Here is a 21,617-nt window from a genome sequence, read left to right on the forward strand (position 1 = left end):
TTGAAAATGTAGGCCTACCACTTTCAAAATCCACCAGCCGCCAACTGTTCGTTGTTTTTCGGTTCCGCTGACAGTTTCGACAGTAAAAATATTGACTGCGCTCATAAATGGTTTGTGCGTTGTGTAAAATGAGTTATTATTTTTATTGCAAAAGATGCCACAACAGACGGCTTCGGTGGGGAGGCTGTCTCGTCCAGGGAAGGCTCCTTTAAGGATGTCTCCTCAGACGCCCCGGCTCAGAGACGGCCCCGGGGAGCCTCTGGGAGTGAGGCCGTGGGGAGGGCGCCGTTTCCTGGGAGAGGCCTCTGGGGGCAGGGGGGGACTGGCCCCTCCCTAGCAGTGCCACCCGCTGCCTGCCCTCCCACCCCGTCTGCGTGTGCCAGGCTCGGCCTCCCTCTCTCCGCTCCAGACCCCACACTGCCTGTCCAGGCGCACAATAATCCATTTAACCCGCATCCTGAAAATATCTAAAATGGAAGCAAAGGGGATTAAGCATGTCTTTGTGCATTAAATGGATTAAATCGTAATGCAGCAGCAGCAGTCTGCATCCGTGTGCCAACCCCACAATCTGCATTCGTGCCTGTACACAGACAAATGCAGGCCCTTGGAGGGCGAGGAGGGTCTTGAGCCCTTCTAGTCCCCGGTGTGAGAGGTGAAAGGCTCTCTGCTCCTGTGCCAAGCCACAGACTCTGTATATGTGCCAGTGCACATCCACGCAGTCAAAGGCTCTCTGCCCCTGTGCCAATCCACAGACTGTATGTGTGCCAGGGCACAGCCACGCAGTGAAAGGCTCTCTGCCCCTGTGCCAATCGACAGAATCTGTATATGTGCCAGTGCACAGCCCCCGAAAGTGAAAGGTTTTCTGCCTCTCTGCTAATCCACAGAAGCTGTAACGTTCAAGTACCCAGCCATCGAAGTGAGACCTGAATGGCTCTCTGCCCCTGTGCCAATCGACAGAATCTGAATATGTGCCAGTGCACAGCTCCTGGAAGTGAAAGGTTATCTGCCCCTGCGCCAATCCACATAATCTGCATGGTGCCAGTAACAGTCCTCGAAGTGAGACCTGAATGGCTCTCTGACCCTGTGCCAATCGAAATAATCTGTATACGTGCCAGTGCACAGCCCCCGTTGTGAGAAGTGAAAGGCTCGCCATGCCTGTGCCAATCCACAGAATGTGCATATTGCCAGTACCCGAGTAAAAGGCTCTCTGCCCCTGTGCCAATCTACAGAATCTGTATACGTGCCAGTGCTCAGCCCTCTAAGTAAGAAGTGAAATGCTCTCTGCCCCTGTGCCAACCCACAGAATCTGTAACGTGCCAGTGCTCCGCCCCTGTTGTGAGAAGTGAAAGGCTCGCCATGCCTGTGCCAATCCACAGAATGTGCATATTGCCAGTACCCGAGTAAAAGGCTCTCTGCCCCTGTGCCAATCTACAGAATCTGTATACGTGCCCAGCCCTCGAAGTAAGAAGTGAAAGGCTCTCTGTCCCTGTGCCAACCTACAGAATCTGTAACGTGCCAGTGCTCAGCCCCTGTTGTGAGAAGTGAAAGGCTCGCCATGCCTGTGCCAATCCACAGAATGTGCATATTGCCAGTACCCCAGTGCAGCCTCTGGGACAGAAAGCCTCTGGACTCTTCCAGAACTAGAAGTGAAAGGTTCTGTATGCCAGGCTGTGCCAGCCCTGCACATTTCAAGTCCTCCAAGAGACATGATTCATTTGGTTTGCAAGAGCCGGTTCTTTTAGTTCTGTAGCTTTGGGGCGAGGGGTCCTCCCACCCTGTGCCGAACCCCTTGACCTCCAGCAGTGGAGGGTGAATGGCTCTTCAATCTAGTGCCAATCACCTGAACCCACCCAGCTTCAGAAGGGATTAGATCTGTCTGGTAGATTCCACTAGACTTCTAGGATAACCCCTTCTGTGTCTCTCTGCCAATCCCTTATCGTATCCCTGTGCCCATTCAGGCATCCAGGTAAAGTGCTCTGTCTGCCTGGTGTGGGCATCAAGCTGAGGTGTCCTGTCATTATCCAAAACACATAAGGTGATGGACAGAATGTTGCACAATGGCAAAACACTCACCCCCAGTCACAGATCTGGGTTTAATCCATCCTTATTTTGCTCACCACACCACCCCAGTTCAGACATGGCCATATGCAAATCAGTCTTGACCCCTGTGCCTCATGGGAACAGTCCAGCCCGAACTGCCAGGCCATGTCTTCCCTGGACCGGAATCAAGCATCCTAGGACCGGTTTCTGGCTATCAGCCAGGATAGCTTGACTCCAGTGGCGCAGTGACTCCTGGCATCACATCTAAGTACTGTATGTCTGTTCTAATGCAGGCACCAAGATAAAGCGCTCTGTCCCTGTGCAGATCCAGGCATCTGCCTGTACCGATGCAGGCACCAAGATAAAGCGCTCTGTCCCTGTGCAGATCCAGGCATCTGCCTGTACCGATGCAGGCACCAAGATAAAGCGTTCTATCACTGTGCATATTCATGCAGGCATCAATTTTAAGCACTCTAGCCCTGTGCAGACCCAGGCATCCGCCTGTACCGATGCAGGCCCCAAGATGAAGCGCTCTGTACCTGTGCAGATGCAGGCATACACCTGTAACTATGCAGGCACCAAGATTAAGTGCGCTGTCCCTGTACAGATTCATGCAGGCTTCAATTTAAAGCACTCTATCCCTGTGCAGACCCAGGCATCCGCCTGTACCGATGCAGGCCCCAAGATGAAGCGCTCTGTACCTATGCAGATGCAGGCATACACCTGTAACTATGCAGGCACCAAGATTAAGTGCGCTGTCCCTGTACAGATTCATGCAGGCTTCAATTTAAAGCACTCTATCCCTGTGCAGATCCAGGCATCCGCCTGTACCTATGCAGGCATCAATTTAAAGCGCTCTATCCCTGTGCAGATTCAGGCATACACCTGTACCGATAGGCACCAAGATAAAGCGCTCTATCCCTGTACAGATTCAGGCATACCCATATACCGAAGCAGGCATCAATTTAAAGCGCTCTATCCCTGTGCAGATCCAGGCATCCGCCTGTACCTATGCAGGCATCAATTTAAAGCACTCTACCCCTGTGCAGATACAGGCATCCGCCTGTACCGATGCAGGCACCATGATGACGCCTGTGCCGATGCATATTAAAGCCCTCTATACCTGCGAAGAACCATGTATCAAGATAAAGCGCTCCACTCCTGCGTGATCGAGACCTAAAGATAAAGCGCTCTATCGCTCCCCGGATCCAGGCATCAAGATAACGCGCTCCCAGGCTGTGCCGAGCCAGGCATCAAGCCATCGTGCTTAATCCGTGCCAACGCCCGAGGACTCCTGGCCCTAGAGGTGCATTGGCAGGCATCCCTCTGCCAGTCCCGCCCTAGCGGGGAAAGGCCGCCTCCTCCTGCTGCAGGTCCCCGGGACTTTGATCTCTCGCTGCTGCGTATCGCTTGGTATCCGGCTGGTACCAACCTAGCTGTAGAGGCGAAAGGCGCTGTGCCAGTCCCTGGCTCCAGGCCAGCCGGCACTAGAGGTGATCGTCTGTGGAACCCCGTGCCAGGCCCCCTGAAATGGAGTGAAGTTTAAGTATAAGTTTATTTTTATTTTGCATTGTTAATTAAAACCATTGCAATAACTATTACAAGATTCTTAGATATTTATTGCAATGGTTTTAATTAACGATATAAACTTAAACTTGTCACCCCATTTCAGGGGGCCTGGCACGGGGTTCCACAGACTGAAATGGGGTGAGTTAGTATTTAGCCCCCCACTTAAGGTGACTGGCTCCATAAGCATGTGCCCGTCCCCCGCCTCCTGAAGTGAAAGGCTGGGCTCTGCTCAGGCCCGTTCTAGTTTATTTTACATCACTTTTATTTAGGTCCACAGCAAATACCCTTCCCGTCTGGAGGTCAGAAGCGAAGGATGCTGTGGATATGGATACTGCTACAGAAATATCTCCGGCAAAGAGGGTGGGGCCACGTCATGTTTTTTCCTCTGGGTCGCCCCCCCCCCCCCCCTCGCCCTTGGGTCCTCGCGGTTAAAGTGAGATGTCGGGGGGGAGGGCAGTTGTGGGGGGGATCGGTCGCGTGGGGGCTGTCACCGTCGGGTACCGCCGTCCCGCGAGGGTGACCGCCATGCAAAGCTCCGACTGGAACCCGTCCAGGGCCTTCTGGGAAACGGTACCCATGGCAACGCAAGAGATGGGGCAACTCCGTCGGGAGGTGTGTCACCATGGAAACCCTTTGGTGGCTGCCAAGGATGAGGACGGTAGAGTGAGGGGGAGGATGGGGGGCCAGGTACAGCCGAGAGGGAAGAGGAGCGTTTGCAGGAAGGAAGTCGGGAAGAGGAGAAAGGAAGCGAGAAGAGGCGAGGGAGCCCTGGAAAAAAGGACCGAAAAGGCAGAGAGGGAGGGGTCTGAGAGTAAAAAGCCGGAAGAACGGGGGAGAAAGCGGAAGCAAGCTAGGGAGAGAAGAAAAACAAAAGAGAAAGAAGGGTAGGAGAGGGAGTGGGGAGAGGCAGGAGTGTAACTGGAGGAAAGACAAAAGACAGGAGGGAGGAAAACATGGAAGGAGAGAGGAGGGTTGGGCGGTGAGAGTGTGGAGGGGAGTCTTGGAAATGCGCGGGAGTGGGGCGCGTGGGCAGCTGCGCAGCAGGTCTCTGCTCCTCACGAGACCCCACCAGGGACCCGGGCGATGATATCTTTACGTCGAAACATCGCAGAGATATTACCTCACTCCAGCCAGAGGTGTCTGGGGAGGAGTAACATGCAATAGAGAGGGGGGAAGGGCAGATGACGATGATGTAAACCAAAATACCGAAATGATGGTCTATAGAAAGAAGAAGAAAAAGCAGGCGAGCCTGGAGGAAGTTTATTTATTTTTTCATGGTGGTGCACGAGTCGAGGGTACTTGCTCAGGAGAAACTCACAGAGATGTTTTTAATCCGCAACGAAACTGCACATTATGCGAAAGCACTGCGGTGTTCAAACTTCACCAGCCCGACTGCATAAGCCAAGTGCTCCAGAATGATTCACACCCATTGGCGCACGCAGTTATTGTGTTGTGTTAGTAAGATTTCTAAAGCGCATAGCTGCCCCGAAATGGAGCTTCCCAGCGCTAATCACCAGTGCAACAAAAACATAATAAGACGGGCCAACGCACCACATAAGAAGACAGGGAGACGAAAACAACCAGGCCTGCAGCTGCTTTCGGAAGCTCAAATGATTTTAGGACCTTTCTTAACTGAGGTGGAAGAGTATTCCATAAGGGGGAGCCAGAGATCGAAAGGAGCGCCCTCCTCACAAAAGGGACGCAGTGGTGGCGCAAATGTGGCATACGGGGCTTGTAAATTTGCCCCAAGATGTCTATGCCAAGGTGGGCCTCCCGTTGCAATATATCTGTGTAGGGATTCAGCCTGCCTGGTTTTATAATGAAAAATACCAAAAGTGATGGATGGAATGCGGGAATTAGTCCCTGCCACAGGTAATCTCTCCTGATCCCCCCCCCCCCCCCCACACACACACTATGCCCCCCCAGACTAGACTCTGCTGTATTCAAACCAGCCTTATTCCTACTCCAATGGGGACAGTCCAGCCTGAACTGCTAAGTCAGGGGGTCGGGGGGGTCACTGAACCGGAACACAAGCCCCCAGGACCAGTTTCAGGTTAGTTGGGCCTCCGCAGTCAGGTGCAGCTTTGTACCCAGTGCGGTAGCGAGCATGGGACCCATGTCTGTGCATATATGTATGCATTATATTTAGGATTTGTTTGGAAATCAAGAGGTTGGTGACATGAGGGCTAAAGCTTTCTGCTGGCCAGACCTAAAATCTCATCCAACTGGAGACTTGCTCTCATAATATCATTAATTAATTGTTACTCAAGAATGGTGTCGAACCATTAAGGCATATTTTGCCCTGTGCTCCTGTAGGACACTGTTGATCTGTAATAACCCATTAATGGTTCCTTTGCTTCTGCACATTTGGCTGAAGTTTTCTATCTCCTGGCCTACCTTTTGGGGCTCTATTCCTCCTGACCTCCGGCTCATCGCTAACCTACGCAGCTCCCATAAAAAGCTTAAACCTTTGTGCTTGTACCCTAGTCCGCCCCCAACGCGCTTTGAAACCCTTATAGTTGTAATGACCCAATACCCTAGACATCCTCTCACTGTGGCTTAAAAGATTAAATATTTTCTGATGGCTGCATCACTCCCTCTGCTCTTTTAACATTCTCTTTGTGGTTCCTCACTTCAATTTCTGCCACCTTCAGGCCCGCTGGTACCCTTACTCCATGTTTGGTGACCTTTGACCTCTCATCCCATCCACCGTCTTACGTTTTCTGTGCCCCTATTGCTTGACTTTGAAGCTGGGGCCACCAGGGCTGGTCTAAGAACCAAAACCGCGCCTGGCAAACTGTTCGGCCGGCCCCAGGAGAGCGGGTTTTGGGGGGTGCAGCCGAGCTGTTAGCCAGTGCCGGTTTTGGCCGATTTTGTTACAGGGGGCCGATGTTGCAGCAAAACCGCCCCCTGGTAACAAAAACAGCCCTCCAGGGGCCCAAAACCGGCACCCACCCTGGCGGCCCACCAGGGAAACACCCAGTGCCCGCTAAGGCCAGTCCGTCCCTGGGGGCCGCGCTGTTCCCTCTTGAACAACTCTTCCTGATTTTTTTTCAATTCAGCCTAATATTCCCCACAATCTTCTATGTACTGAGCCCATAACAGATTTTTTTTGTGCCTAGAAGACTAAATCAATCGGGTTTATAAATAAATGCACCCCAAAATTTAAATCCTCCAAATTTGGCTTAGAAGTGCCGCTCCATCAACCATGATCTTGCAGTAAAGAAAACCCTCTTCAACCACAACCAATATTAGTTTAGCAGAGTAATAAAATAAGTAACTGAGACCACTGAATAACAGGTCTAGATCAGGTGTAAAGGGTTTTATTACAAAATCTCTATTTAGCATTACAAAGAAACACAAAATACATGCTGTGAAGGCTCAAAGATAGAGTACGCAATAAAGAAATCAGAATTATTGAAGTCCCAATAAACAGCAACAATCATAAGAGGAACAGACCATGTCCCTAGCTAATAGATGTTCAGGAAAATCTCTGGTTCACCCCAGAATCAAGGGTTTAATTTATCCACAGATTCTGCATAGGAAAATGTGCAAAACCACAGTTTCAGCATGGTGGGATCCATGTATAATTTCCTTGTAACAAATGTGAGAAATCCACATAATAACATTACACGTTAGCTCTATCCTATTTGCTAAGAAAAAATCGAGCCGCTTCAGCAAGACATCGTCATAGGAATTTAAATTAAATGCAACAATTTTAAAAACTATATATCATACGCCAGCGAAAGAGTGCCGAACCCAGCAACGGGACAACAGAAGGAAGGGAAGATCTTGGTGTGCTACAAATTGTTAAACTCTAGAAAGTTCAATCAATACATGCACATTGGCAAAAATACCCTTTAATATCAGCTTCTCTGTTGTTCCGCGGAACCTGTAGGGGAAAAAGACATCGCAGGGGAACACGATTGGACAGGGAACAGCAGGCGTGTAATGCGTCGCATCTAACAGCTTCCGAATTAACTAATATGTCAGATTTATGAAAATATAGCACAATTAAACTACACTAATGAATTCACTTCTGCACATCAAATTTAAATTGTTTCAACTACAATCAATTTATTTTAGTATCTCTATTAAATGTAACATCAAAATAATTATTTATTTACTAACATTATTCATGTCCAAAACACTACCACATTACCTACCCACCAGTTGATCTGAAACCGTGCGTAATTTGTGCCGGCGCTTCCTGGTTCTGGGAACAGGTGCCCTTTTTTATTTGTGAACTGGGACTTATTTTTATACTCTAACTTTAAACCAGAGCAAGAATGGGAGAAAGATTGGAAAACAATGACAAAGGGAGAAAGAAAGGAAGAAAAATAACCAGCAAGAGTGAGATAAGGAGATGGGAAGTGTAGTGTGGTGGAAGGAAGAGACCATTAGAAATCAATTCTAGGCAGTCTAGGCAATCAGCAACTGAAGTATTGAGAAGCACCAGCTCCTAAGAAAGGTTGTGCAACACTGCAGTATTTTTAAAATGTTTATAAATTAAGCTCTGGGGCCGTATCATGATTAGGGCTCCCGGTTTTATGGTATTTATTTTTTTGACATTTCCGTCTGCATTTATCCATATTTATCTTTTGCTAATTTGCTCTTTATTATACCATATTTATTGTGGGTTTTGTGGAAAAATCAAGCTGAAATTAGTATAGTTCCACATTTATTTAATCGATAAATATGCACTCATGCTTGAATGTCTGCCAAGTTTCAGTGCTGTGAACACCCGCAGAAGATAAATCAGTGCACTTATATGAAAATATGCACATTTCAGTATCAACATTGTGCATATCTACTGCTGTTAAAGCCTCTTTACTAAAATACTTTCCTTTTTAACCCCCGTAACTATCAATCTTCACAGCGATTAGCCTGGCAGTCATGGCAGACAGTATTTAGAATTACTCAAAAAGCAACCCAATTTCAGTTTTTATCCACATTTTGAAATCAATACAGACACGAAAATAAATGTTTTCTGTCTGTATTTATCTGCAAAAATCTGTAAAAATGGAAAACAGGGAGCCTTAATCATGATGAACTTTTCTGGCACAGAGCAGAGCTCCTGTTTTATGCTCCTGCCAGGCATGAAGTGAATTCATATAACCCAATATTTATCTAAATGAGTGCTTTATTTTTTTACAGCACACTTCAGAAACTGAAAGAGACCAGCTTTGCTTACTGTTTCTGAGCTTTACCATCTGGAAATAAAAGCACTAACTCAAAGACATATTGGATTGAATGAATTTGCTTTCTGCCCTGCAGGCTCAAAGAACAGGCGCTTGACTCCGCACTGTTAAAGCCCATTATGGTACGGTCCCCGCTCTAAAATGGCGCCTATGAACGCCTTCATCAGTGGCGATGACGCAATGTCTGCGGACGAAGCCTGTTGGACTTAATATCTCACATTAATTGCTGGCATGCGTCGTTCCTGCGACAGGATAACAAAATGGTCTTCCTCACTGAAAAATGACAGAAGGCTGTGCTATCTCTGAGCTGATGGAGCTGGGCTATTATATTAATATGTCTCTTTGACAAGGGGCATGTACTTTTCTCCTAAATACATTTAGTTGTTTGCCGTTATTGGTTTAGTGACTCTCGCAGAAACCCATCAAAAATCTCTTCCTACCATTTTCTTTTTATTTATTCGTAAACCTTTTTTTACTTAGGCTGGCCTTCTTTGTGTGAATTGGCTTTAACCTTCATAACGGGGCAGGTGGCATATACAAATGTGGAATTTTCTTTAAGTTTGTATGAAGATGAAAAGCAGGCTGCATCCAATAGACCGAGAAACTGCACCTTTTATGATGTCATATCCTGTCTTAGAAAAACCAAAGGTGATGATGGACGGAGCGTTGACAATACAGGCACTCACCCCCAGTCAACTGATCTGGGTTTAACCCATCACCGTTCTTTAACTCACTCCGCCACCCCAGTTCAGACATGGCCACATGCAAATCAGTCTGACCCTGTGCCTCATGGAAACAGTCCAGCCTGAACTGCCAAGCCATGTCTTCCCTGGACCGGAATCAAGCTTCCCAGGACCGGTTTCTGGCATTACAGCCGTCCAGGGAAGGCATGGCTTGGCAGTTCGGGCTGAACTGTTCCCATGAGGCACAGGGTCAGACTGATTTGCATATGGCCATGTCTGAACTGGAGGGGTAGAGTGGGCTAAAGAACGGTGATGGATTAAACCCAGATCTGTTGACTGGGTGTAAGTGTTTGATTGGTTCAGATGCTCCGTCCATCACCACCCCCTTTTGTACCACTATGTTCGCCATAAGTTGGCAGGGTATGCTCAGACGTGAGTCCCTTGCTCACTTTGCCACTGGATTCAAGCAAGCCGGGCTGAAGACGGCTGAAATGCCAGAAACCGGTCCTCGGAAGCTTGTTTCCGGTCCAGGGAAGGCATGGCTTGGCAGTTCGGGCTGGACTGTTCCCATGAGGCACAGGGTCAGACTGATTTCCATATGGCCATGTCTGAACTGGGGTGGCAGAGTGGGCTAAAGAACGGTCATGGATTAAACCCAGATCTGTTGACTGGGTGTGAGTGTTTGATTGGTTCAAATGCTCCGTTCATCAGCACCCCCTTTTGTACCACTATAGCCTGTCTTAGGCACTTAATGGCAGTTCACAAAGGGGAGGACAGCCTAAACATGAAATGATACCATCGATGTTAAAAATGATGAGTAGATTTTTTTTTTCATCTGGAAATCTGTAAGAAGTTAAAGAAGCATTGGCAATGCCAATAGGTCTCGCATTTGCGAGAGTTAGCACTATTGGCGTTGTAAATGAAAATGTCTTAACCGTGTGTTTTGGTTTGGAGTGGAGTGGATGTATGTGGTGTGCATTGGAATTATGTTGGTTGGATTGTAATTGTTCGTTGTGGAATTGTGTGGGGTGGTATTGTGTGGTGTGGAGTGGGTTTGTGTACTGGAATTATGTGGCATGGTGAATCGATGGTAGGAGAGCTGCACAGAATAGATAGAGAGGGATAGGTAGTTTGTGCAAAAAGTGGTGAATGAACTCCAGACAGAAGAGCAGAAAAAGTATGTGAGAAAGAGAGAACATTAACAGAGGACAAATTAGTCCTCTGTTTCCTAGTGTGTGTCCATAGGATTATCTTTTGTAAGATTTACAAGTTGAGCCTCCACCAGATGGTGGTGTTGACTCGTTTTGGCCCTTTAGATTTAGAGCCTCTTCAGGACAGTGGAAGAAAGAAAAACCAGAAAGCATCTGGACATTACCGCAACGCAATCAGAGGTGCCTCTCCTACCTAAGGGGGGGCTGAACTGGAGTCAGTGTATATTCTGCCTGGATGCCAGATAGGTCTCACTCAGGCAGACGTCGGGTGTCGTGGGCTGCACAGGAGCATCAGCAACAAATCAATGGATCCAATTAAAGGGATTAAGACCTTCAAACCGGCAGTATTTTAAGGATCCTCAGGAGGGAAGCCAGCCAGGTCAATTTTCACGGCGAAAACTACTTTTATAGCAACTTGTGCCCATATTATACCAGTTATTTTGCGTAGACTAATGACCTAAGAGCAGCACTGTCCTTGTGAAAGCATTTTTATAAGCACTGAAAGACAAGGATGTGCGCCTTATAAATGTTTTTATTAAACAAAATAAAACTCCGCATTTGGAATGTGGCCAGTGTGGTGGCATTGACGTAATTATGAAGCAACAGATGGCACCGCTTTATACCATCTAAAATTTGTTGATTCTGCTCTATCGTCTTCCGTAAGATCGTGCCATTGCTTGCTGCATGAGCTATAACTTTCACCTGGATGCTCAGATTGTGGACTCCCACAACCAAGTACATCAAAAGCTTTTGATGCCCAAATGGAAGCAGGGCCCTTCATAGGGCAAAGGTGTCTTTCAAGGTAGGTGCCATCTAGTGGTATTAGGCTTGTTAGCTGTCGAGTCAATAAAAGAGGGCCACTTTGCCTACAATTATACAAATAAAAATGTTGCAGAACAAGCGCTCAAAAAGAGTAAGGCCTGAGGATATAATGTACCCTCTGCCAACCCCCAATCCCACAGCTGGGGTTACAGTTGACCTAACACTGTGACGTTGGAATGCTTGCTAGATTAAGACTTAGAGCTAATGTCCAGGATTCGCTGACTGCCTGCGGCAGCCCATGCCCTGTTTTAATTTGGGATGTCTGGTACTAAGCCCAGATAAAGGCCTAGCCCCAGCGTACATGCTGTGATTATGCAAACGTATGTAAATTTACAACCTGTCTGAATAGATGCCAATATTTTGGAAGAAGATATTAAAAAAAATTAGTGAGAGAATGTATTTCTCCCATTGACTTCTATTGCGACCTGCATCGGGTCTATTGGCATGTATGGGACTTGAAAGTGTGGTGCTGCAGGATAGGATATGAGAAATTCAAATATAAATTTTTAAGTCTCGCCTGGGCAGCGAGACATCCTGTAGTCGGGCATGGACTTGAAGCTCCGCCCACATTCGGCCCATCTTATTATTTGGCTCCTGTCACTGTCCTTTGTAAACTGTGGCTTTTCATTGGCCAATAGGCTTAGTAGTCCCTCCTTAGTGCCGCCTTGTCTCATTTTGTAACCTCCCATGAGTACACCCCTTGTTACATATGTTATTACTCAGTAGGTTTTAATTACAGCCTCTGAGTACTAGTTGGTTAAATTATCTCCTGCCTTCTGTTTCAGACAGGACACGCTCTCTTGCAATGCTTTCTTTTTTGTTTTTTATAGCACAACACACCTCAGCTGATATAATGGAAGCTTTGCCTCGGGTTTGTTTGCGGCAACAAACGCAGGCGCATATTTTTTTTTTTCTTCCAATTTATTAACTTTTTTGTCTTAAAGCTCCCCATTCCGCACTTTTTATTTCAATGGCGGACACACTCCTTTCTATAGATGCGGCTTGTTTAAATAAAGGTGTGCAGCGCTATTAAAGTGAAAGCACGGAATGGGGCGCTTTTACAAAAAAAACTTGACAAACAAATGCTTTTTTTTTTGCCCAACCAAGCATATTGCAGCGTCAAGACAGCCACGCCACTGCCAGGGATCTCTGATCCTTTGCGGTTCCTTTATTCCCAGTGTGGGCGTCAGCCCTAGTTATAATAGGGCTGTCGGAAGACCGCCACCTTAATAAGCTCCATTGAAAATAATGGAAGTAGGTACTAGGGGTGGGCGGACATCACCGTTCTACCCACAGAATGTGCGGAGATTTACCCCTTCCGCCTTTCGCAATGAAGGCGGAGAAACAAGGCAAATCTCCTCACACTGGTGGGTGTAACGGAAGTTGGCCGCCCGCCTCCCGCCCGCAGTATTAAATTACATTAAAAAGCCTAAAATAAGATTCAAATAAAACTTAGCTTATCGCGGGCGCATCCTTGTCCATCGCGCCTTCTTCTTGGAACTGCGCATTCGCGGGAGCCTGCACATTCCTGGCGAGGAATGCGCATGCGCGGGCTCCCCGCATGCGCAGTTCCCAGAAGAAGGCGCAATGGACAAGGATGCGCCCACGATAAGGTACGTTTTATTTTAAGCTTTTTAATGTAATTTAATACTGTGGGCGGGAGTCGGGCGGGAGGCGGGACGGCGGGCGGGCATCGCGTAATGGAACTATGCGTAGAGGTACGGAGATTGGTTCAATCTCCGGGCCTCCCCGTGTAAGTCCCTTACGCGACTTCTGCCCACACCTACTTTAAATAAAGCCCTGTAGGACATGATGATAAATGATTTTTTTTTTTTTAAACAGTTGCAAATTTAATGAATATTATTTATTGTTAAAAAATATATAAAAGTAATACATCATTATTTGAATATAAAATTTTGTTACCCTGGTCTGAATTGAAAATTGAAGGTAACAATATTTTTTATTAACTTATAGCTATTTTAATTTTATTGAGTTATGTACATCACATTTTTTTTATAATTATTAATGCATAATATTTGTTCCATTAGGTAGGAATTTAAACTTCTGGAAATTAATTTTAATGTAATCTTTCAATTTTTTAAAGGTTTTTGTATTTAGTTATTAGTGTTGTAGGACATTTTCTTTATTTCCACATTTAAAATAAATATATTGCAATGCTTTACATTACTGTTTAACATTAACATATTTTAATAGACTTTCCATTTTTTAAATTAAGTTAGTATTGCTGTAGCATTTTATAATTTTGTTGTACATTTAAAATAAAAATATATAATTGATTTACATTAATATTTATTATACATATATTTGTAATATTTATTTACAAGGTAAATATACGTTTTTTTTGTTTTCCCTAGTATAATATAGTAGGTGTCTCTCTAGGAATAGTTTCCTTTTCTCTGATTTCCTTATACCCTGACCATTCTCCACACAGCAATAAATCTCACAGCAGTCTGCCGCTGACCCCTACTATGCCTCACAGGAAGGGGCAAGAGTAATCTGTTTAACCCAAGCTCTTTGAATAACTGCAAAGCAGCCAGCAGATTTTACAGGGTGGGGTTAAATGAACCTAATGAAATGTTACGGTGGGCATCCTTTTGTATTTATTCTGTGACCGGAGGTTCGGTTGCCCCTTCACTTCATAGATCAGGACACCTTGGTTCCAGTTGTGTTCTTTTACCTGACAAACTGATGGCTTATGGGAGTTGTGAACATGAGTTGCTTCTATTGCAAAAATCTGAGCGGACGTGCTGGTGTAAGGCCAGACATGGAGACGTAGCGTGGTTGCGCAATGATGCGAGGAGGCAACTCTAGCTCTAACTGAAGTTTCTACAGTAAAAGCTGTGTTCTTGTGTTTCCCCGTGCCCTGCTCCCTAGCAATCATCTTGGTTTCCATGTTGCATTAATTTGCCCTTTTGTTCTTTTCAGACGCAGACAATTACTGCAGGAAGTGACGCAGGCACGCAGGAGCCACAAGTGGCCATGTTCTGTGGTGCACTCAACATGCACATGAACCTAGAGAACGGCAAGTGGGAGCCAGACGCCTTCGGGACTCAGAGCTGCTTTGGGAGTCAGGAGGAGATACAGAGCTACTGCCAGAAGGTAAGGAGATGCTCAGCTCAGGGGTGGTATGTGGGTAAGGGAAATGGTCACAGCCACTCCCTTCACTACCAGAAGACGGAAGGGGCCATGAGCTACCACCGGGCATCCTTACACTGCCGCAAGGCCAACATTGGCTCCCTTCGATCACTGCCAGTGGATAGGAGGGTTTGTGATCCAGTATTGTGCATCCTCACACGGCCACCAGGTCAACTCTAGGATCACCATGATGACAATCAGCGCACAGGGGTAGCTAAGAGAGCGCCAGGTATCCTCGACTGCCACAAGGCTAGCATTGATTATGTTATGTTAAGATCACCTCTTTCATATTCAGGGGAAGCAAGGGGTCATGAGCAAATGTCCTTCATCCTCCCATTCCACTGAGGACAGATTTGGGGACACCTTGAATAGCAGGTAAGGGGAACAGTAGAATGCTCCCTCAGCTTTGGAGAAGATGTACTCGTGACTCTGCAGCAAAACCAAGCAGAAATGGAAGTGGATTCTGCTACCTCTGCATGAGCGTAGGTATCTGCCAAGCAAATCATCCCAATATATTCATCCCATATGACTCTATTATATGACCCTAACATAGACTTTTCCTGCAGATATATAACACTTTTTATCCTCATATACTTACAGTATATCTAATGTCTTGTATATATTACTATTGGAGTTCACTAAGGCAAAAATCCCGGAGAATTCCACAATTTGCAACAAAGAAATAAAAATGTGGAAATAAAGTAATTAAAAAAGTAAAATTACGCCTGCATGATTTCACCACAGGTGGAGAAATTCTGAACATCATGCCATTTTAACTACACCCTGTATTCTAAAAACTATTGTGAACACACAGATAGGTCTATTTAAATCCAATGCAGAGACCCTAGGTTTTAAGATTAGACTGCACTGAGTAAACTGTTAAGCTTTCCCCTCCCTCTCGCTTTCTACCAAGGACCTCCTTTCAAACGTACACCGTCATTAATGAAGTAAAGCGGACCCCTTTCTGCTTATATCCCTATTCTGAAGAATAAGCGTATATGGTGGGCAGATGAAATGTTTTAGGGAGAGCCAACTGCTCTCGTTCCACAGCCAAGATTCGCTTGGTTAAGAACTAACTGGATTTTTCTATTAATTATAATGTTTACGAGAAGAGGCCCTGTTTATATCTCGTACAACTGTTTAACTCATCCAAAATTATCATTGTTTTGGTTGGGATCCAATGTTACAGTATAAGAATTACATATACTCAACAATGGCACTTATAGGTATAATTCAAATGTTGATGAGGAAGGAACGTGCTAAAAGAACACATGGTATTTAATGTGAATCTACAATAGTCAATTTGTAGACCACCATACTCCTTTTTTCACTCATTTGTATCATAATAATTCATGTAGATGACTATCAAAATCATTTTATATCACATAGTTTGAAATCCAACTATGTGCGCTGTGGCCTATGTGAACAAAGAACCACAAAAAAAACAGATATAGAAAGGAAACGTTGCCTGCGAGTAAAAAATTTGCTAGCATTCTCGCCAATAATTTTCAATTCTATTAAGGACACGGAGGTGAGGATTATTGCTGCTCTTTCTTTACTGTTAAATTCACAGCAGCCAATAAAAACGTTGCAACATAAAATTAAACTACATTTCCCATGATGCTCTTGCAACCAATAATGTCCCATCAGACATTATAAGAGCCGCCATCTCCTTTTCATGAGATTCTTTCTTTGCTCAATAGTCTTTTAGTCCAAGTGTGTACATCATTTTGAAAGTCCAATATTGTTATCATCCAACGTGTAATAACTTTTTAACCAATAACTGGGACGTTGTCCAACTTCTTCAACCAGAAGAAAATTTACTCTGCTTTCTTTTCTGAACCTGGAATAAATGAAAATAGAAAAACCTGTAATCTCTGTTGAGCACAATGCATACTACATACAGATTTATGCTTTATTACAAGAATCATTGAAATACAACCAGCTGGGATAATCCATGCCTCCATGTCCTTAATAGAATAGATAATTCTTGGTGCGAATGCTAGCAAATCTTTTATTCGATTACAGGTCCGGCGGCTCAGAAGATTACTCGTTTAACGCTTATCAAATATCACAGTAGTTGTATCACCCACCGGTTTAAAATAACATGGTTTAAATGTAGATTCTGATGACCAATGTGCAGATTTCATAATGTCCTGAATAGTTGAACCCAACATAAAAGTTTTGGATGCCATGGCACCATGTACAGAATGTGCCCCAAAAAATGTGGGTATCAATACCAGCTTCCTTCATGACTGATTTTAACCATCTGGCTATTGTAACGGTTTTTGCAATGCAATTAAACTGTTGTGTTGAACCGTCTGGTCGCAAGGACCTTGTGCATTCTTCATAAGCTTTTTTGGCATTGAACTTCACACAACTTAACATTACTGGGAAAAGCATTATATTCTATACTACGTGACAATGTTTTCGTCCTGCCAGTAATGTTAAAGGAAACACCTTCTGCAGTGAATACTCTACCTGTAAGATCCAGAGCTCTCGCATCTGAAGAACGTCTGCAGGCAGATAAATACAAAAGCATAACTAATTTAACTGATAATTGCTTCCTGGATAACATAGCATTATTCGGCCATTTGTCAAAGAGGGATATGACCAGGGATACATCCCACAAGCATGAATATTTCGGTTTAGGAGGATTAGCCTCTCTAATTCCTTTAAGTAACTTACACACCACTGGGTGCATACATACCGGTTTTCCGTCCACCTGCCTATGGCCTGCAGAAATTGCAGATCTGAAATTGACTGACCTGTATGACAAACCTTCTGAAGCTTTATCTGACAGGAAATTCACAACATGGGAAAATTCTGCCCCCACGGGATCCACGTGCCATTCCAGGCACCAACGTATCCAGCATTTCCAATCTGATGAGTAACTCTTCCGTGTGGAAGGGGCCCAGGCTTGCTTAATGAATTCAGAAGCTTTGTCCAAAATGCTTGGCATTTCCCATTGTTGCCGGAAAGCCTCCATACCATCAGGGACAACTGCTCCGATGTTGCCATCAGAGGTAGTTCTCCATGAGGGCCCTGGAGCATCGCCCGAGACCAAGGGAGCATCCTGGGTAAGTCGCAACTCATCTCCAATAATATCGGGAACAAGGACTGCGAGGGGTTCCCAAAATCACTTCGGCCTGTTGTCGGGCTATCTGGGTCGTCACTCTGGGAATTAGAATGAATGAAGGAAATGCATAGTTTAGATTCGTTGACCAATTCTCGGAGAAGGCGTCTGTTGCTTTTGCTAATGGGACCGGCCTCCAGCTGAAGAACATCTGCAGTTGCCGGTTCAGTCTGGATTCAAAAAGGTCTGTTTTACAAGGGCCCCACACTGTTATGTTATGTTAAATTATATTTATAGAGCGCCAATCACCGGAAGGTCTCTAGGCGCTGCAACATAAATCAGAGGTCCACACTACCTTTAACCATTGCAATAGTCGAAGTTGGAGTTGCCAATCGCTGTAAATCTTTAGGTACCTAGAATTCAAATCGCAACAGTATTCGACTGTCCCGGAATGCATTCCGCTATCACCAATATCTGGTTACTTAGGCAATAGTGCCAAAATTCCGTCGCTATCTCCACTAGCAGTGACGACCTCGTACCTCCCAACTTGTTGATGTATCTCACTGCTGAGATATTGTCCATCCTGAGTAGGATGCAACAAGAGACCTATTTGGGGGGAGAGTGTCTGTATCGCAAATGTCCCTGCCAACAACTCTAGGCAGTTGATGTGTCGAGATAATTCTTGCAGTGACCACCTTCCTCCAGCTAGTGACATCTCCTCAATGCGCTCCCCAGTCCCATTGGCTGGCATCTGACTCTATTATGACTTCTGGTTGGAAGCAGAATATAACTCTGCCATTCCACGCTTCTACGTGGCCCAACCACTATTGAAGTTCTTCCCTGACTTCCTGTGTCAATGTGACCAGATCTGTGTAAGACCGGGCCTTCTGAAGGTGTTGTATTTTTAATCTCTGAAGAGCCCACTAATGAAGTGGGTCTGGAAAGATAGCTTGTATGGAAGAAGCCAGTAATCCCAATATCCTGGCAATTGTCCTGAGGGAGACCCTTTGTTTGGCTCACACTGATGGCAGTTCCTTTTTCAGATCTCTTAATTTTGATCTGGACTTTGTTGAGCTGTTTGAGAGTTCATTACGAACCCCAGGAAATCTATCGTCTGAGCTGGGCAAAGTACTGACTTGGTTTTGTTGAGGACACATCCCAATTCCTACAACAGGGACATAGCCAACCTACATCTACAAATGACTAAGGCTTGTGTCTAGGCCATGAGAAGTATGTCATCTAGGTACACTCTCATGCAAATGCCTTGTTCCCGCAAACGGGCTATCACCAGCTTCATCATTTAGGTGAAACACCATGGAGCAGAGGAAAGCCCAAAAGGAAGGGCCAAGTATTCCAACCAGTTGTTCCTCTATTGGAACTGCAGGAAATGTCGATGAGGATGAAAAGTAGGGATCGTCAGATGAGCATCTTTTAGGTCTAAAGGAACCAACTAATCTCCTTTCTTGAGAAGGTCTGCTAGAAGATGAATACCTTCCATCTTGAAGTGTTTGTACACCATGAAATGATTGAATTCTCTTAGATTTAACACCAATCTGTGTCCACCACCCTTCTTCTGAACCAAGAACACGTTGCTGCAAAAACCATGAGGTTTCCGCAGCAATTGTTCTATTTCTGAATCTATAAAAACACATTCTTGTTGGGAAAAACTGAGTTGCCTTGGGTAAGAATCCTGTTGATGAGTTTGGTAAAACTCCAGATAAAAATCTTGTATTGTCTGTAATATCCATGCATCCTGAGACAGGGACCCCCACTTGTGTAGGCAGAATTGGGTATGACCCCCCAATGGTAACTCTGAGATACCGACAAGTCTTACCTGTGTGATTTTGGGAGTGGAATGCTGCTCTATTTCCACCTTTATTGAACTGGCATTTGTTGAACCTTTAATGTGTTGGGTAGTGGGTGCCGCCTCTGGTAGAGTCCCAATCACCTCTACCATGTCTGTAATCTCCTCTGAGGGGACCTTGGTAGTAGGGGCCATCTGACGAGGGTCCCCTGCATCGCCAGGCCCTGTTAAAAATGCCTGCCTGAAAGATCCTCTTGGTTCTAGATTGAGCTTCATCTAAAGACTTAAATGTACCTTCGTACTTTGAGACGTCTTTGACGAATTTATCTCCGAAGAGGTTACCCTCAGCTAAGGGACCTTGTTCGGCTGAAGACCGCTCTGTTAAATTTGAGTCCATTCTCATGAGCAGGGATTTGCGCCATTCCGTGGAATGGCGCAATTTGCTGTGCCCTAGAAGGCATATTACTTGTTACGTCCAGCGAGCAAGGATATCTGGATCCACTGGATTATTCAATTATTTGGCCGCTTGAGCCATTTCCAGGATTTTGGCTAGTGGGCCTGCCACATCAAATAGTTTGTCCTGGCAACCTTGCCAGGCGTGGCCAATACCTTTTTTCGGATCTTTTGCAAACTTTTTTAGGAAAGTTAACATAGTATCAATATCTGGTGTTTCTGCCACTTTATCTGGGATGTCTGGAATGGGGCACTCCGACCGCAGTCGGTTATGTACCTCCTCATCAAAGCCTTTCCTGAGGCTCTCATGCAGATAATCCACTTCCTACGGTGCTGAGGCCCACCCTGAGGAGCATGGGTTTATAATGTCTACAGGATTAAAGGTGAATGGAGTGGGATTGTAGGGCGCAGTGTCAGGCACTAGAATGACGGTTTTCCTCACTTTCTTCATTGTATTGGTGTCGCCATCATGTAAATGTGTAAATGTAAATGTAGTTGAGCTTATATAGCGCACAGCTACCCGCAGTGGGTTTCCCGGCGCTTGCTTAGGGAACCCTTCCTGGTATTCCCCTGTGAGATAGCAGGGTATCCACAAGGTGAAAGTCAGGCATCCCGCCGCGAGGGGTCGTTGTGGAGATTAAGCAAGCTATTGCCCAGAGTCGCAGAGTGTGAACCCGTGAGTCGAGGAGGCACCGGGGCGAGAATTATCGAGTCCGTGGAATTTTTTAGCCCAAGACCCCGCCGAGGCGGGGAATTGAACCCTGGTCCAGGACCGATCTCAGCTTCCGGGTCTGCTGCCTCTAACCCCTGAGCCACACTTCTCCACTTGGTGGAGTCAGTGTCAGTAGTTTCAGTGTCGATGTACACTTTCTGTTTACGCTTCACTTCACCCCCACCTATAGAAGCTGGAGTAGACTAACCTTGTTCATCCGAGGGGGTCTCAGATAGATTAGCTAGGGTACCTGCATGGAGCCACGCTACTGGTTTGGCCTTGTCCTTATTGTAACTTTGGGCATCGGTTTGGGGTTCAATGTCCTGGGTGTTCTGAAACCCGTGACGTTTAGCGAAGCTCTCTAACTGTTTGATGATGGGTTTTAGCGCTGCTGCTAGCGCCTTTTGTACAGTGTTCTCAATGGCCCTGTTGATGGAATGCTGGACCCAGGCGTCCAGGGCGTCATCAATGTTATCCTCCAATACAGATTCCTGAAGTTCTTCATAGTAGGGTTCATCCCCTTCATCCTTAACCTGACCCAATCCTCCCTTTTTAGGTCTCGTAGAGAGACCTATTCCAACCAAACCACAAAGCTGACTTTTACGATCTGGATTTGTAGAAGTGCACGTCCTCATGACCGCGCTTCTATCCCCCTGCCTTGCTCTTCAAAGGCTCCCCTTACCATTTGCTCCTGCCTCCACGCCCACTGGTTCACACCTCACGGCCTGACTCGCATTTCTGCCCAGCAGCTTCAAAGGGATCTGGTTCCCCGCCCACTGCTTCACACTTCACGGCCTGGTGGCCGTGACTCGCATTTCTCCTTCCCCCTCCCCATAGCTCCTCTAGTGTAATAATAATAACGCAGAGTTGTAAACAGTATCGTTTCAAAT

General features: G+C 45.8%; 1 protein-coding gene across 2 annotated transcripts in view; it reads left to right on the plus strand.

Annotated features, from left to right (window-relative positions):
* Window positions 1-21,617, plus strand: part of APLP1 (amyloid beta precursor like protein 1) — a 246,138-nt gene that overhangs the window by 99,817 nt on the left and 124,704 nt on the right. For both annotated transcript variants that reach the window (XM_078655396.1, XM_078655397.1), the window contains exon 2: window positions 14,473-14,646. In XM_078655396.1, coding sequence (XP_078511522.1) covers window positions 14,473-14,646 — 174 coding nt within the window. The remainder of the gene's footprint in view (window positions 1-14,472; window positions 14,647-21,617) is intronic.

The sequence above is a fragment of the Lissotriton helveticus genome, chromosome 7 (assembly GCF_964261635.1).
Source record: "Lissotriton helveticus chromosome 7, aLisHel1.1, whole genome shotgun sequence".
NCBI classification, from domain to species: Eukaryota; Metazoa; Chordata; class Amphibia; order Caudata; family Salamandridae; genus Lissotriton; species Lissotriton helveticus.